The following is a 13,623-nucleotide window of genomic DNA, read 5'->3' as shown; positions in this document are numbered from 1 at the left end:
TTAAAAGATGACTACAGCATAATCCGTAAACACTGCCGGGAAAGAACTAAAGATAAGAGTATTTATTTAAGTTCTGAACGTTCTAGTTCTAACGTCCTTGAATAAATTGCTCCGTGCCGATAACGACTATAACGTAGACCTTGGCATGTCATCTGTAGCAATAGTTTTTCTGTAGATTACCTGTGATCGATTTGTGGTGGTGATGGACAGATAATTATGTTGTGAAGAATTATGTAAGATACATAAGGAAATAATAGAATGTTACGCGGAGCTGGAAAGAAACCGTGGTATTTCTGCGGTATGTTGTCATTAAGCTGGTTAACGGAAAACAATGACAAAGTTGACTCAGATACATCACAATCTTTTTACCGGCGTAATATTGAAAATGAGACGGGTTGGGAGAGACTTCGTTTAATGTATTCATCAGAGTAAGTTTTTATAACTTAGTCGTATGAGATAACGTATACAGAAGTAGTTGTTAAGTGAGAAAGATTCTACATGCCTAGTAATTGATGTACTGAAGCTCTAGGGAATTATTTTTAGGTTATGGTTTATAAATCTTTTAATTTATGTGATATGATTCCAGTTTAATTTGTGAACAGTTTCATATGGTGACCATACATTGCATCCTCCGAATCTATATTGCATTTAGAGTTACTTGAACAGTGGATACAATATGTGCTCTGTCAAGTTTGGTTATAGGATTAAAGGTTTGATTTGTCTTGTGTAAACAGTTGTTAAAGAAAAGAGAATTGCCTACTAAAACATAAGACAACCATATTTGTAGCTTCTTGCTGTAAAAGAAGTGGGCATTTATTTAAAAATATATTTAAGGTACAATGCAATGTGAAGAATAATTTCAAATTATTTCTTGGTACTTTATTACGTGGCTCTTCTTTTAAATGCTTTGGGATATTATTTAGGAACAAGTTATCATGACCTGCCTTTTGTTAGTGTGTTTTGTAAAGTTGTAATTTTCCTTGCAGTGAGTTTGGCAATTTGAGTCCTGAACTAAATGCTGCAATTCAGTCTGGTATCATGGGGATATTTATTGGTGCTTGCTATGGCGGTATCATTAATTCAAAGAATGCATATACAGATTTCATAGAAAGAAATGAAGCAACTGTGTTCAAGAATCATCTGGAAGCTAAGGTACATGAAAAAATCTGATTGTGGAGGAAGTAAACACATTCTGGATAAATATTGAAATAGATGTAATCTGTATTAGATGAAATTAAGAGGTGAAAAATAAGTAATGAATTCATGGACCTGACAGGTTGGTTAGATGTATAGTTTCCTTATATGCTGCTGGAAAAATTTGTAGTTATTACACTGGAGTGTATGATAGGTCCCAAAGGGTAGCACAGTGTGACTGGGAAAATTAGTTCAGATACTTTACATGTAATAGCGAACTGTCTGAGTCTTGTATGGTGTTGTGGGTTAAAAGATGGTTGTGAATTGCTGGGAGATGAACAGTGCTTATTTATGTGTGTGTATATATATTTATTTTATAGAAAAAACTTCAAGATCAAGTGACAATTGGGTTTAGTAAAGGAGCTTTCAGGTGGGGTTGGCGGTTGGGTCTATTTACTAGTTCTTACGTGTAAGTATCATTAAACCTAACCTCCAGTAGTGAATATCTCAAAAAGTGAATACAACAATATACAACAATAATGTCAATAAGCATATAATGAATGCTTTATTTAGGTCAAGCTAGATTGTGACTCTGTTGAATGGAACAATCTCACATTGACTGACTCAAGTGCAATGGGAAATATAGAAAGAAAATTTACTAATTTGTACTATTACAATTTTCTTAGTTTGATATTTGGCAATAATATGATTTAATTTTGAACTGTTTAAATGTTAGAACACTTTATGCCAGATGATATCTTGATGTGTGTAAATGTACAGATGATATATCACTTATTGTGTATTGCTTATTGCCCATTGCTTTGGTGTGAATCTTACCTCTGTTGTAATGTCATGCAGACCTCGAGGTGGATTTCGGTATTTCAGAGGAACATACTGCCTCCATATTCAGGGCTGAAGTGGCATCTAGCTGCAAGTTCATATGGCATTACAGCCCAGAATACCAAAATTAACATAATAAAATTATTTGTGGAACATTTTTATTTTGGTTTCCTGCACTGTAATACACGGAAAATTATAAAATCTGGAATTTTTTTATTGTTTTGTTATTTTGGCATGGTGTTACATACTTCACCTCTTCATTGATTTGTTATAGCATGAAATGTTTCATACTAAGTGTGTTAATATTAGAAAGTAGAAAATGTAGAATTATGAGGTCTAATTCTTCAAAAACATTAGTGTGCCATGCCAATAACAAGTGCTTTGGTGTTTATTGCTGATTTCTTTAACAGATTGTTGACTACATCAGTATCGGTGTATAGAGGACATTCAAGCATTGTGGAGTATATTGCTGCAGGTGGTGTTACAGGGGCACTCTACAAGTGCAACATGGGTCTGAGAGGAATGGCGGTTGGAGGTGGTCTAGGTACTGAGACATGTCTTCAGTTTTCTAATCTGTTTCTATATTATGACTTTGCTACATTGGTCTGCGCCCAGCCTTAGAGTCAAATTAAGTTCTGTTATGCTGATTGCCTGAGTGGATTTTAAAACTTTCCTGTTTGTATTTCTAACTAACCAACTAACTAACTAACTAGATGGCTTACCAAACCCGAAGGTTCATCACCGAATTAACCAAAGCCCTCCACCGGACCCTGTCCTGGGCCAACAAAATCCAGTCTCCTTCAACTCCTATCTCCCATAAATCCCGCCTGACATTATCCTCCCATCTACGTCTAGGTCTCTCCAGCGGTCTCTTCCCCTCAGGATTCCCAAATAGTGGACCCAACCAACCAGATGGCTTACCAAACCCGAAGGTTCATCACCGAATTAACCAAAGCCCTCCACTGGACCCTGTCCTGGGCCAACAAAATCCAGTCTCCTTCAACTCCTATCTCCCATAAATCCCGCCTGACATTATCCTCCCATCTACGTCTAGGTCTCCCCAGCGGTCTCTTCCCCTCAGGCTTCCCAACAAATACCTGGTGAACACCTCTTGTCCCATCCATTCGTGCTACATGCCCAGCCCATCTCATTATTCTCGATTTAATCACCCTTTCAATACTGGGGGAGCAGTACAGATTTTTAAGCTCATCATTATGCAGTTTTCTCCATGCCCCATCGTCTTCTCTCCTAGGCCCAAATATCCTCCTCAACACCCTATTCTCAAACACCTGCAATCTGTGTTCCTCCCTCTGAGTGAGAGACCATCTTTCGCACCCATACAAAACAACAGGCAAAATTATACACATTCAATTTACAGAGGCATATTCTGTGACGTGTGTGTATTTCATAACTGCAGTTTCCACCTCTGACTCCTAATTCTTGACGAAGTGCCTTGTTTTGTTGATAATTTGTTGATACTGAATGCTCATTCATCTTATCTGCAAGTTACCCTCCATGTCCGGAGGACGTCTCCATCCGCAGCCTGAAATTAGTGATGGAACCCACATAGAATATTTAATACAAAAATAGGGATGTGAAAATCATTCTGATTTGATTTGTACTAGCTTTCAGCATTTTTTTCTGCAAAGAGTAATTCTCTAAAACAGTGGTATTCAACCTGGGGTACGCGAAGACATCTTAGGGGGTACGTGAAATTTAAAAAAATATATATATTATTTTATGATAAACACTTTATAATCAGTAATGCAATTTAATTTATTTTAGATGTAGATTATATACTATGTATAACTTGAATCATACACCAACAACTTTGGGGGTACAAAGTTGAAGAGAAATTATATCTGGAGGTACGCGAACAAAAAAGGTTGAATACCACTGCTCTAAAGTATTTACAGTTGAATAATTCATAGAAAATATTTTATGTTTCAGGTAGTGTTCTAGGAGGAATATGTGGACTTGTATCTTTGAGTGTTTTGAAAATGACTGGACTAACTATGGAGGAGATTCGATATTGGCAGTATCAGTGGAAAGAAGACAGATATAAGTACGTAACAATTAAATATTGAATTCAGACAAAATTAACCAGAAATTATACATATTATTGCTAGTAATGATTGACATTTTGAATTTTTCATAATGTGTGGTTATCAGCAAGCTTAACTTTATTGTTAATTCTAATTTCAGACAATTTATACGAAGTGGGGATGATAATAAAGAGAATCCTCTTTTTACCAATCACGACAAAAAAATTGGACCTTCTGGAAAGAATCTTGAATCACTGGATGCAGTTTCTCCCTCTCCGACTACACAGTCATCATAATATTATATTAGTGGAATATGAAGTGACGTTCTTCTACCAAGCAGGTTGCAATGAGAGGAACTTATTTTACATAAATATAAGAGATCCGGAGAGCTGTGCCCAATAAGCTAATTGACTTATTAGGAAATGACTTGTAAGATTCTTTGTAGCACTGTTCACAAGCAAATACACACTCTCAAGGAGGTTGATTTGAAGGCAGCCACAAAACGTAATTAGTTTTAAATAAAATGTTTTATTGCTTTAATACTGGAACTTTGTCACATCTCAAATGTACAGCTGGAAAACAAATGAAGGAAGCATTTACCATTGCCGTAATACTAACAGCATCCATATTATATGCCCTATTGCTTATGCTTATAAAACAAAAATTCTTCTAACTACAAAAGTCACAAATTAATATCTTTACTGAAGTTTCCAGAACTTGACGCTCGAGTTAAAATGTACAGTTCACATATAAAATTAACAATGAAGTATCTTCAACAGTTGAAGGGTAAGAGTTACGTTACATATGATCTGTCTTGATAAATGTAATTTTGCTTTTTCCAAACCAGCATGCTATTCTAGTATTTTGACATGTGCTATGCGTATGACATCTAGTCACTGGAAATAAAAAAATATGTAAAACTTGACCACTGTCCTTTATCTTCAGAAAATGTTTCTTCATATGAAAAGAATTCACTGTGTTAAACTGAAATAGGTATTTTCCTTTAGATTAATTACATAGAGGGGTTCATTTTAAAAACAGTTCAGTAACTGGAGGTCCCTGTCAAATTGAGGCTATTATTGTGTGATGGAGACTCGGTAGTTTTAGTTTGAAATTTAACAGAAAGCAGAAATATTGCAGTCTGAATTGAAAAACAAGATAAGTTTTTATATATTACTCATATTCTCTCTTGTACTTTCCTATCCAATTAATTCACTTATTTATAGACACTTCACAAGCATATTAAACTCACACTTCATAGGCCTAAAATTTCACATAAAAATTGCTGCATAAAATCACACATGCATACTTTTATGTTAAAACAGCTGGCAGATACATTAAATTTTGTAACTGCACAAATATTACACAATATTAATCCCACCTCCCAACAGTAATTTTGACAATTGAATTGCTTCTTGTTCTGATTCTTGCAACTGTCAAAACTTGTAATAGTACACTAAAGTCTAAACAATAGCTATATTGTCTTTGAAATACCGATGCATTCAGATAAAAATTGGAAGCCATTACATAGTCCAGATTATAATAAAACACTTTTGTATGTATACTAGTAGTAATGACAAGACAACAGTACAAATATCAGTATAAATTCCATATTTTGTCCCCAAAATTACATTTCATGTACAAATACAAGTAATCTAAAATCCTAGATACATTTTACAGTGAATATAAGTATATATCACACACTAATTAGAAGCAGTCTTCTCATTTTTTGTAATAATCTGCTGGTAGAACTATAGCTAATCTAAATATGGTAATATGGCAGAAATTATATGAAGTGCAATTTTTTTATATAATTTAGGTTAGGAATTGATTATTGGTTTGTGAAAAATGTAATAAAAGCCACAGTGAACTCCTCTGAGATGGAGTGATGGAGGAAGTTATGTTCCATCACATTTAAATATTCGTGAAGGGAGAAACATTTAGGAACAGACAAATATTGTATCATTTACTTTACACTGTCAGTTTTACTCACACGCAGATAAGCTCAACTGAGACAAATAAAATATTCAAGCACAATAAGGAAGGACAGAAGATGTTAAAAAAAAACTGTAACCTACAGAGTCGTTACACATAAAATGGGTTTATTCAAATATGTAAACACACTTTTGTTCATCTTGTGCTGAAAACTAAATTTAAATATGTGCTGTAATGAAAAAGAAGCCACTTTAGAAAGTTTTGCAGCGTATAACTACATGGAATCTAGTTTTTAAATATAAATTATGCTTACATATAATTTTCCCACAATGCATAAAAGGGGCTAAAGTGAAGCATAGTCCTTATTTGATAGGATAAGACACATTTTTCACTTAACAAATGCCTCCAGAAAGTACCCTGTGTATTTTATGCTTAAGGATTGTGATGTAAGTAAATTCACAAAATGTGGAAAGTCAAAATAAGGACCATTATTTATTTTGTTATTTCAGTGTGCTGTGAGAAGAGATGATGCAAATCTATAACAGAGCAAAAAATAATACTTTACTGAAATATTAAGTAAGTATTAATATTTAGTAATATTTTCTTGTGCTCTACTGATATGTGTTCCCCACCATTATGAGTAAATATTGAATCATTTTGCATTTTGTACGTCAGAAAATACGGTGTACAATATGGGCTAAAATAAAGTCTGATATTCTGTATGGTTTCGTACAAATCTGCTATCATATGATTTTGAATGAAAGTGCTGCAGTACGTGCATGTATTTATAATTAAAACTACTTTTTTCCTTCTTTACAGGTAAAGGTTATTTGGATAATTTATTGAATCTATTTAAAAGGTCATCCCTCAACAACCATTTTAATAATTCATTCATGTAATGTTTATAATGGAAGAAAAGGAATTGTAAAACTGACATTAACAGAACTTTTCGTAATTTCTGGCAAGTGTGGCTATAGTACAACGGAGTAACAGATTTTGTTATGACACAAGATTTATGTTTACTGCTGACTGCTAATTTGTCGGAAGTTACGGAGTGAATTAGAAACACAGTAGGGAAAATCAATTCTGTGTGCAGCGATAGTAGTTCCTTGTCAGATGAGTTGAAACAGAAATGCTGCTTTGCTTGCGTAGCATTTTCAAGTTCTCACATCCTTCCGTCCTTGTTCTCGTTACTGAACTAGCACTGCCCCATGTGACAGCATTCCCTGCAACCGACATCTTGCGGGCGATCAGTAGTATTTAGGCCTGTTGGGTTTTTCTGTTATATATAAGAATACAACTGTACAGTTTTCCAAGCATCCTCAAGCATACATAACAGAACTAGTTTGACTAGTTTTTATTTTTATAGTCACATTTGGATGTTTCTAGTGTGTGATTATAATAGTACTTGGAAATAAAGGAGCTTCACAGCACATAATCATTACAAGTTTTAAGACAACTATAATTTTCATACACTATATTTTCCATTACAAGAATTTTGAAGTAACTAGTAACAAAAAATTTAGTTTTATATATATATATATATATATAAAATTCCTCCATGTCTTTACCTGTGTATATGTTACACTTTATAATCCAAATTTGCAGTCCAAAATATCTTACTGTAAGTATGACAACAGACGGCTTGTTATTTGTACTATAAATGTTGCAGCCATAAACAGTTGCAGAAATTGAGTATGATGCAAATTTTTTTTTTAACAGAAATAGAATAGAATATCTAAAGTTTTGTATAATATTTTGTCTTACAATTTTTAGAATGAACCATTTCAGAACATTTTAGGCCTACACGGTTAGTTTTCACAACAAATACAAGGTGTTTACATGAGATAAATATAACAAATGTGATGAAGTGAACACTTTCATAAAAATGGAAGTAGAAAATAGATATAAACAATAAGAATGTCTTGTTACACTGGCAACAACCCCTAGTAAGTTTTTCAATGGGATCAAATTCTCTCCGAGAACAAAAATTAATTGTCTTCTTACTTTCCCTCTGGTTCCCTGAAACAGCTTGATCTTCCCTTCTCATCAGATGGCTCTGACAGCCAATCCACATGGCCAGATACCTCGTTGTAAACTCATAAACCATTCTCTTCCTAATGCTACTGACTTCTGCCCTGAAGATAGAGGTATTAAGTACCTCTGAAACACTGATATACAGTCAAAAGATTGCACTGCTGTCCATACTCATATCAACGTGATAACTTCCAATCATACTTCTTATTGTTCATTTTCAGTGGAAGTGCAGTAATTAATTTGTATCTTAATAAAAATGTGCCACATCTTTTGCAGAAGGCTAAACAGAAATATATTTCTATAATGAAATCTGGATGGAAACAATATGTGAGGGTAGCATATACACAGGTAAATACAATAATTTTATTCTCTGACGAGTGTTGCTTCTGTTCTATTTGATGGGAAGTCCAACACTGCAAATATCATAGTAAAATAAATTTATATGTAATTTGTGTTTGGAGCAATTGTTTTATTTATATAATTTGTAAAACTCAAATCACACTAAGTTGTGACGGTTTGTCTTAGGCGTCAAATGTACTTCAATTTTCTTTTATCTCCTTTATTTCTTAATGTTTACTAAAGTTAAAACATTCATTCATTATTGACTACACATTTCCTGAACTTTCTTGGGGTCTTGTGAGGCGCTTGGCTCCTCTGTTTGGTGGTCCTTTAGGCTTCGCAAATTTCGGACGGTGGAGATTCTTCTTGGGATGAATTTCATCTTGAAGAAATGCTTCTGTTATCTCTTCACCACAGTCAATTTCCAACTATAAAATTAAATTGTACATAGTGCCAACTGAAAGTAACAGTGGAGACAGTGGAGTGAAATTAAACAGAAATAAAACAGTTATTACCAACATGACTCACCGCTACATAAAATGCATATTTTCCCCAACTATAAAATTGGTGTGCCATGTATATACCGGCTTTACTTCCCCTCCGAAGGAAGTTGTGCTATGGATTTTTATCACCCTTAAAAATTCATCTACCTCTGCTAGGATTGAATCCGTGAACCTTCGGTCCAGTGGTGAGCACGCTAACCACTAGTCCACTGAGGGAGACGGGCACTTAATGTAACTCAAGGCAATATTTTATCTGCCATTTCAAATCATCCTGCATAATGGGACTAAGTCTACTGGGCTGTTTGGACACTGCTCATGCCATATGTTCAATGCATTTTTAAACTCTGACTCTAATTTCACCTTCTGAAGAAAGCGGTGTCATTCAGAATCATTATTTTAAAGCTAGAAACAGGACTACGGTCACTGTTACATGTGTAAACACATACAAATAACAATACATTAAATGCTACTCATTTGTTGTCTATCAGGATACATACTTTGTTTCGTCATGTTTTATTTATACACGCCTTGGGCAGGAAAATAAAGGCGCTAAGTTTATAGGGATTACCTGAAAATTTTAATAATATTTTTCAACTGATTATCAATACTATTGAAATATACTTTTTTTTGCACATATGATTATATACTCTACCTTCTTTATTATTGGTAGGCCAATTTGTGTTTCAATGGACTCTAGAAGAGGAGCCTTGCAGCTTGAATACAGCATTCGTTCTTTGACCGAGCACGAATAGCCAGGCATGGAGTAGATAAATACTGTAAACAAAGCATAGAGGAATTAGTATCATAAATTTGAGGTTTTCACAGGGGTGAGTAAGAAGATTTCTGTCTTCTGGGTTGTTGCGCTGTGTAGTCTGGTCGATGTTAACCAACGTTTCAGAGGTCATACTGCCTCCGTCATCAGGGCCCTGACCTCTGAAACGTTGGTTAACATCTACCAGACTACACAGCGCAACAACCCAGAATGAAAACTAGGTTGAGAGTACAAATAAACACAAAAGTGGTTGTCTTCTGGGTTGTAGTGCCAGACTACGCAGCCCTACAGCCCAGAAGACAGCCATCTTCATATTTTCCAAATCTCTAGCTGCTCATAATTTACTAGGACTGGCATGTTTTTACTTTTCTGACAGGTCAGTCTGGCCACATTTTGGGTATGTTACCAAAGATATTCATACCAATTTAAATATTTGCTTTATTTCCATCCACGCTACTACTGATTATCTGTATCCAATTAAATACTCCGTGCCAAGTTTATACAAAGTTACACATTATCAGACAGAACATACCAATAGCTTCTATGTAGTCTCCTTCATGTATATGCTTAAAGTTGTACAGATGGTACCTAGCACAATCAGATGGAATCTTCTGCGACAATTTGTCGGTGCTGATATCTCCAGCATCTGCTAGATGGATTTTCTCTTCATTTACATCTGGAATGAATAAAACTATAACTATGGATTATCTGAAATATGATTATACCATACACTGAACCAAATTAAAAAGAAGAATAAGATGTTTTATATCATTCTGCTCCTAACACCCTTAAAAATCCATTGACATCAGCCGGGATTGAACCCGCGAACCTTGGGTCCAGTGGCGAGCACGCTAACCACCAGTCCACCGAGGGCAACACATCAATAATAATAGTCAACTTTACAGAGCAACTTATTTAGTAAATCTTATAATAACTCTTGGAAATTAAGTACCTATTCTCAGTTGAACATAATTATACTTCTGAGCTGCCAATGCTTCTATTGCTTTCCATGCATTCCCAGTTAAAGGAAATGCCACACCAGACAGAGTCTGATGTCTGGAGTCAATACTAACTCCGACACCGACTTCAGTGCGCCGCAACTCAGCAAGCTCTTCCTCTGCTGAAGTAAGGGGCGCCGGAGCTCCAGCAGCCCGTTTATGCCGGCGAAAACCACTTAAAGTAACATCATCCTATATTTAAGAAATATGACAAACATTGTTTCAAATTAAATGGTACTGAATGCTTTCACGATGGTTTAGTAATGTTGATCTATTGCGTTTGTTGAGTCAGTTAACATTTCCGATACTATTTCAAGATTCACATTCTTGTTGATCACAGCTGTAAACAGCTTTCTACTTATGTGCAGAATATAATGACTTCATGCTTTACTATGAGAATGTTAAAATACTTTCCAACTGAACTTATCTTTTCTCAAAATTATTTTCTCTTTGTACTGACCCAAAGGTAATGTGGTTTCACAAAAAAATGCAGTTTTCCAGAAAAGGCCTAAAGTACTTTTCCTGTTAAATGAAAAATAGTTGTTTTATGGTAATTTCTGCTTAACTCATGTTAAAATGTAGTGATCACTGGCTAAATACAAATTACCTGGGTCAACTATGATGCTATAAATTAAAAAAAAATCATTCAACTCAATTGAAAAAGATGGCAAGAACATGTAAAAACCAGCCCTGACAGGATTGCACCAAAGATTATAAAATGTAACTTTGAAGACACTTAATATTTTTAAAACACTAATAATCATCTATCCACTATAAATCATCAGGAAAGGGTCTTTCGTCACATGTGGACAAATATTTGAATGAAAAATTTTGCTTTCTTCATGATTGTAATATGACATCTCATTTTTAAAATGTTAAATTACAGAGGAACAAACTTAGCTCACACTAAAGTAAACATGGTACTAAGCTCATTTTATTTATGATACATACAGGTGTAGTGGCATGAAGCTCTTCTTTTATCTGCCCACTGCCAAATTCCTGCTTCAGTGTTGCCTTTGTTGATGCATATAACATTTTCTGTCTTACAGCAGAGTTATCTGGTGACCAGCTGATCAGCAACCATTCATACCCCGATGTATTCTTGGAATCTAGTCTTTTATTAAATAGAATAAAAGTACTGTGTGAGTATGACACTTTAGGCTACTGCTTTAACTTTCACAAATTCAAGCCAGAAAGAGGTTCTTGCTTAGGTATCTTATTACAGTCTTCCTCCAAGGAATGGCAACAAAATTTTATGTTCAACTAATATGAATATGCATAGAATCATGTCTTTGTTTATTAACCTTTGTTGTACTGGAACAGAGGTTATAAGACCCTGTACTAAAGGGCAATACATCATAGATGGCTGTAGTGTTAGGGTCATTAATCACTCACCCATATTCATTCACAGATCTGTTACCACCAAACTTTAACTTTGGGATATAAAGTTTAAAAGGATATGCTGCAATGCATTGCCAACTACATAGCATGTAAATTATGATGCAGGTCTGATAAATGTTAATTTGTTGGAAACCTTACAGAAGGATTTTAGACTCATACTAAGAACTGGTAGAACTCAGCTGAAGGCAGGCAGTTGCTGATTGGTAGTTCAGATGTTCAAATAATTTTATCTGGCACAATGCTATGAAATGGAACTATTTAAAATATTTCTGCTAATATAACCTGAAATCAGTCATTATTACACAATTCAACGCTAATGCAAAATCTTGAATTAGGATGCTAGCAAAGAAGATATACCTGTATAAGATATAAGAAGGCTGTTCATCCTCAATCAGTGGTGTTACCAAACTGTCATAATCCTCTTCCCATGTACCAGAAGCTTCCTTGAATGAAGACAAGGCAAGTTCCTCTGCAAGAAGAAAGTGCTTTTATTTGAATTTTTACAGTTCCTTTTGTATAACATTCCAAAGTTTCTCATCAGTAAATTATTTTCTGCCTATAAAGTTGAAACTCACAGTCATATGGAAATTTGTAAACTGGTCATATTAGTTCTCTTCAGGAACTGTCAATCTGGAGCCATTTACCAAAAAGAAGTGCACCTGTCTACTAACACATTACAAACTCAATTTTCAGTGAATGAAACAATTTCCTATGCAACTGAACACTTGTGCATAAAACAGGTTGACAATTCAACTTGTGCCAGTGTCGGATCACAATAGATTACATATGCAACAAACTATACATTAAAATTGTAACAAGCATCACAGACTAGGTTATGTATGGTTGGGAGAAGTGGCTTCAGATATAAGTTTCCTTGTCACTTTACATTTAGCTAATGGATCAAGGTAGGAGCCTTGTGTGAGTAGTTGTTCCATTACCAATTATGCTGTTCAAATCTGCTGTGGCCTGGAGCTTGTGAAATGACCGACACAAATGTTCTGTGAAAAGTAAATACCTCGAGTGCTGAAAATGCTTAAGAATTCTATGATTTGTATGCTGGTCAATTGAAGACTGGTGATTTTGGAATGCATATACATACCATTTACAATAGACACTTTAAATACACGCACATTTCCGCCACGGCATTTCCCAAAGAACTTTTTGAGAGCATCGTTGGCTGAAAAAAAAATGTAATTATAATTATTAGACACGACATTTAACAATAATGTACTTTGTTCTCAAGCGAAATTTGTACTGGTTTCCTTTTCTAAGTGAAAATCTATTAAAATTCTTTACACGTATTATTACCACGTATTCCGGTCTGATGTGACATTCTATAAATTCCAACGCCAATGAAATAACTAAAATACCCTGCCAATCTACAGTACACCCTAACACAACACGACTCCACCAGATTTAGTTCTCGGATCACCACCATCGACACCTCATTTCACCATGCGACTGACCACAGCACTTTACAATCGACTCAATTACTGCTCTTACTACATATGGCAACTTCACTTCGATTTCATTTACACACACACATATATGGGTACGGCTTCCAAAATCTATGAAGACATACTGTTTTCGATATAAGTCGATTAAGGAGTCAACCTAAG

At 34.8% G+C, this 13,623-nt stretch overlaps 2 protein-coding genes across 3 annotated transcripts; one reads left to right on the top strand and one right to left on the bottom strand.

Annotated features, from left to right (window-relative positions):
* Window positions 1-119: 119 nt before the first annotated feature.
* 140up (RPII140-upstream gene protein) lies at window positions 120-8,451 on the top strand. 2 transcript variants are annotated; one of them, XR_002544027.2, is made up of 8 exons: window positions 120-428; window positions 987-1,152; window positions 1,515-1,603; window positions 2,385-2,518; window positions 3,925-4,039; window positions 4,180-4,359; window positions 6,464-6,530; window positions 6,774-8,451. XR_002544027.2 is itself a non-coding variant. In XM_022069974.2 (7 exons), the coding sequence occupies exons 1-6, from the start codon at window positions 259-261 to the stop codon at window positions 4,313-4,315; spliced, it is 810 nt and encodes a 269-aa protein (XP_021925666.1). In that variant the 5' UTR covers window positions 120-258; the 3' UTR covers window positions 4,316-4,359; window positions 6,464-6,676. The 2 variants fall into 2 exon arrangements, 1 of the variants encoding a protein (XP_021925666.1); XM_022069974.2 differs by lacking the exon at window positions 6,774-8,451 and having other exon boundaries at window positions 6,464-6,676.
* Window positions 4,528-13,595, bottom strand: twf (twinfilin actin binding protein). Its single transcript, XM_022069973.1, has 8 exons — window positions 13,313-13,595; window positions 13,104-13,181; window positions 12,362-12,473; window positions 11,555-11,717; window positions 10,558-10,795; window positions 10,138-10,281; window positions 9,486-9,607; window positions 4,528-8,758 (listed from the first exon to the last, which is right to left on the bottom strand). The coding sequence occupies exons 1-8, from the start codon at window positions 13,440-13,442 to the stop codon at window positions 8,597-8,599; spliced, it is 1,149 nt and encodes a 382-aa protein (XP_021925665.1). The 5' UTR covers window positions 13,443-13,595; the 3' UTR covers window positions 4,528-8,596.
* Window positions 13,596-13,623: the final 28 nt, after the last annotated feature.

Source organism: Zootermopsis nevadensis, unplaced genomic scaffold (genome assembly GCF_977971745.1).
Source record: "Zootermopsis nevadensis isolate Lab colony 2312 unplaced genomic scaffold, Znev_1.0 Znev_ptg000031l, whole genome shotgun sequence".
NCBI lineage: Eukaryota > Metazoa > Arthropoda > Insecta > Blattodea > Termopsidae > Zootermopsis > Zootermopsis nevadensis.
The sequence above is the reverse complement of the archived record's forward strand: the minus strand, read 5'-3'. Positions and strand labels throughout refer to the sequence as shown.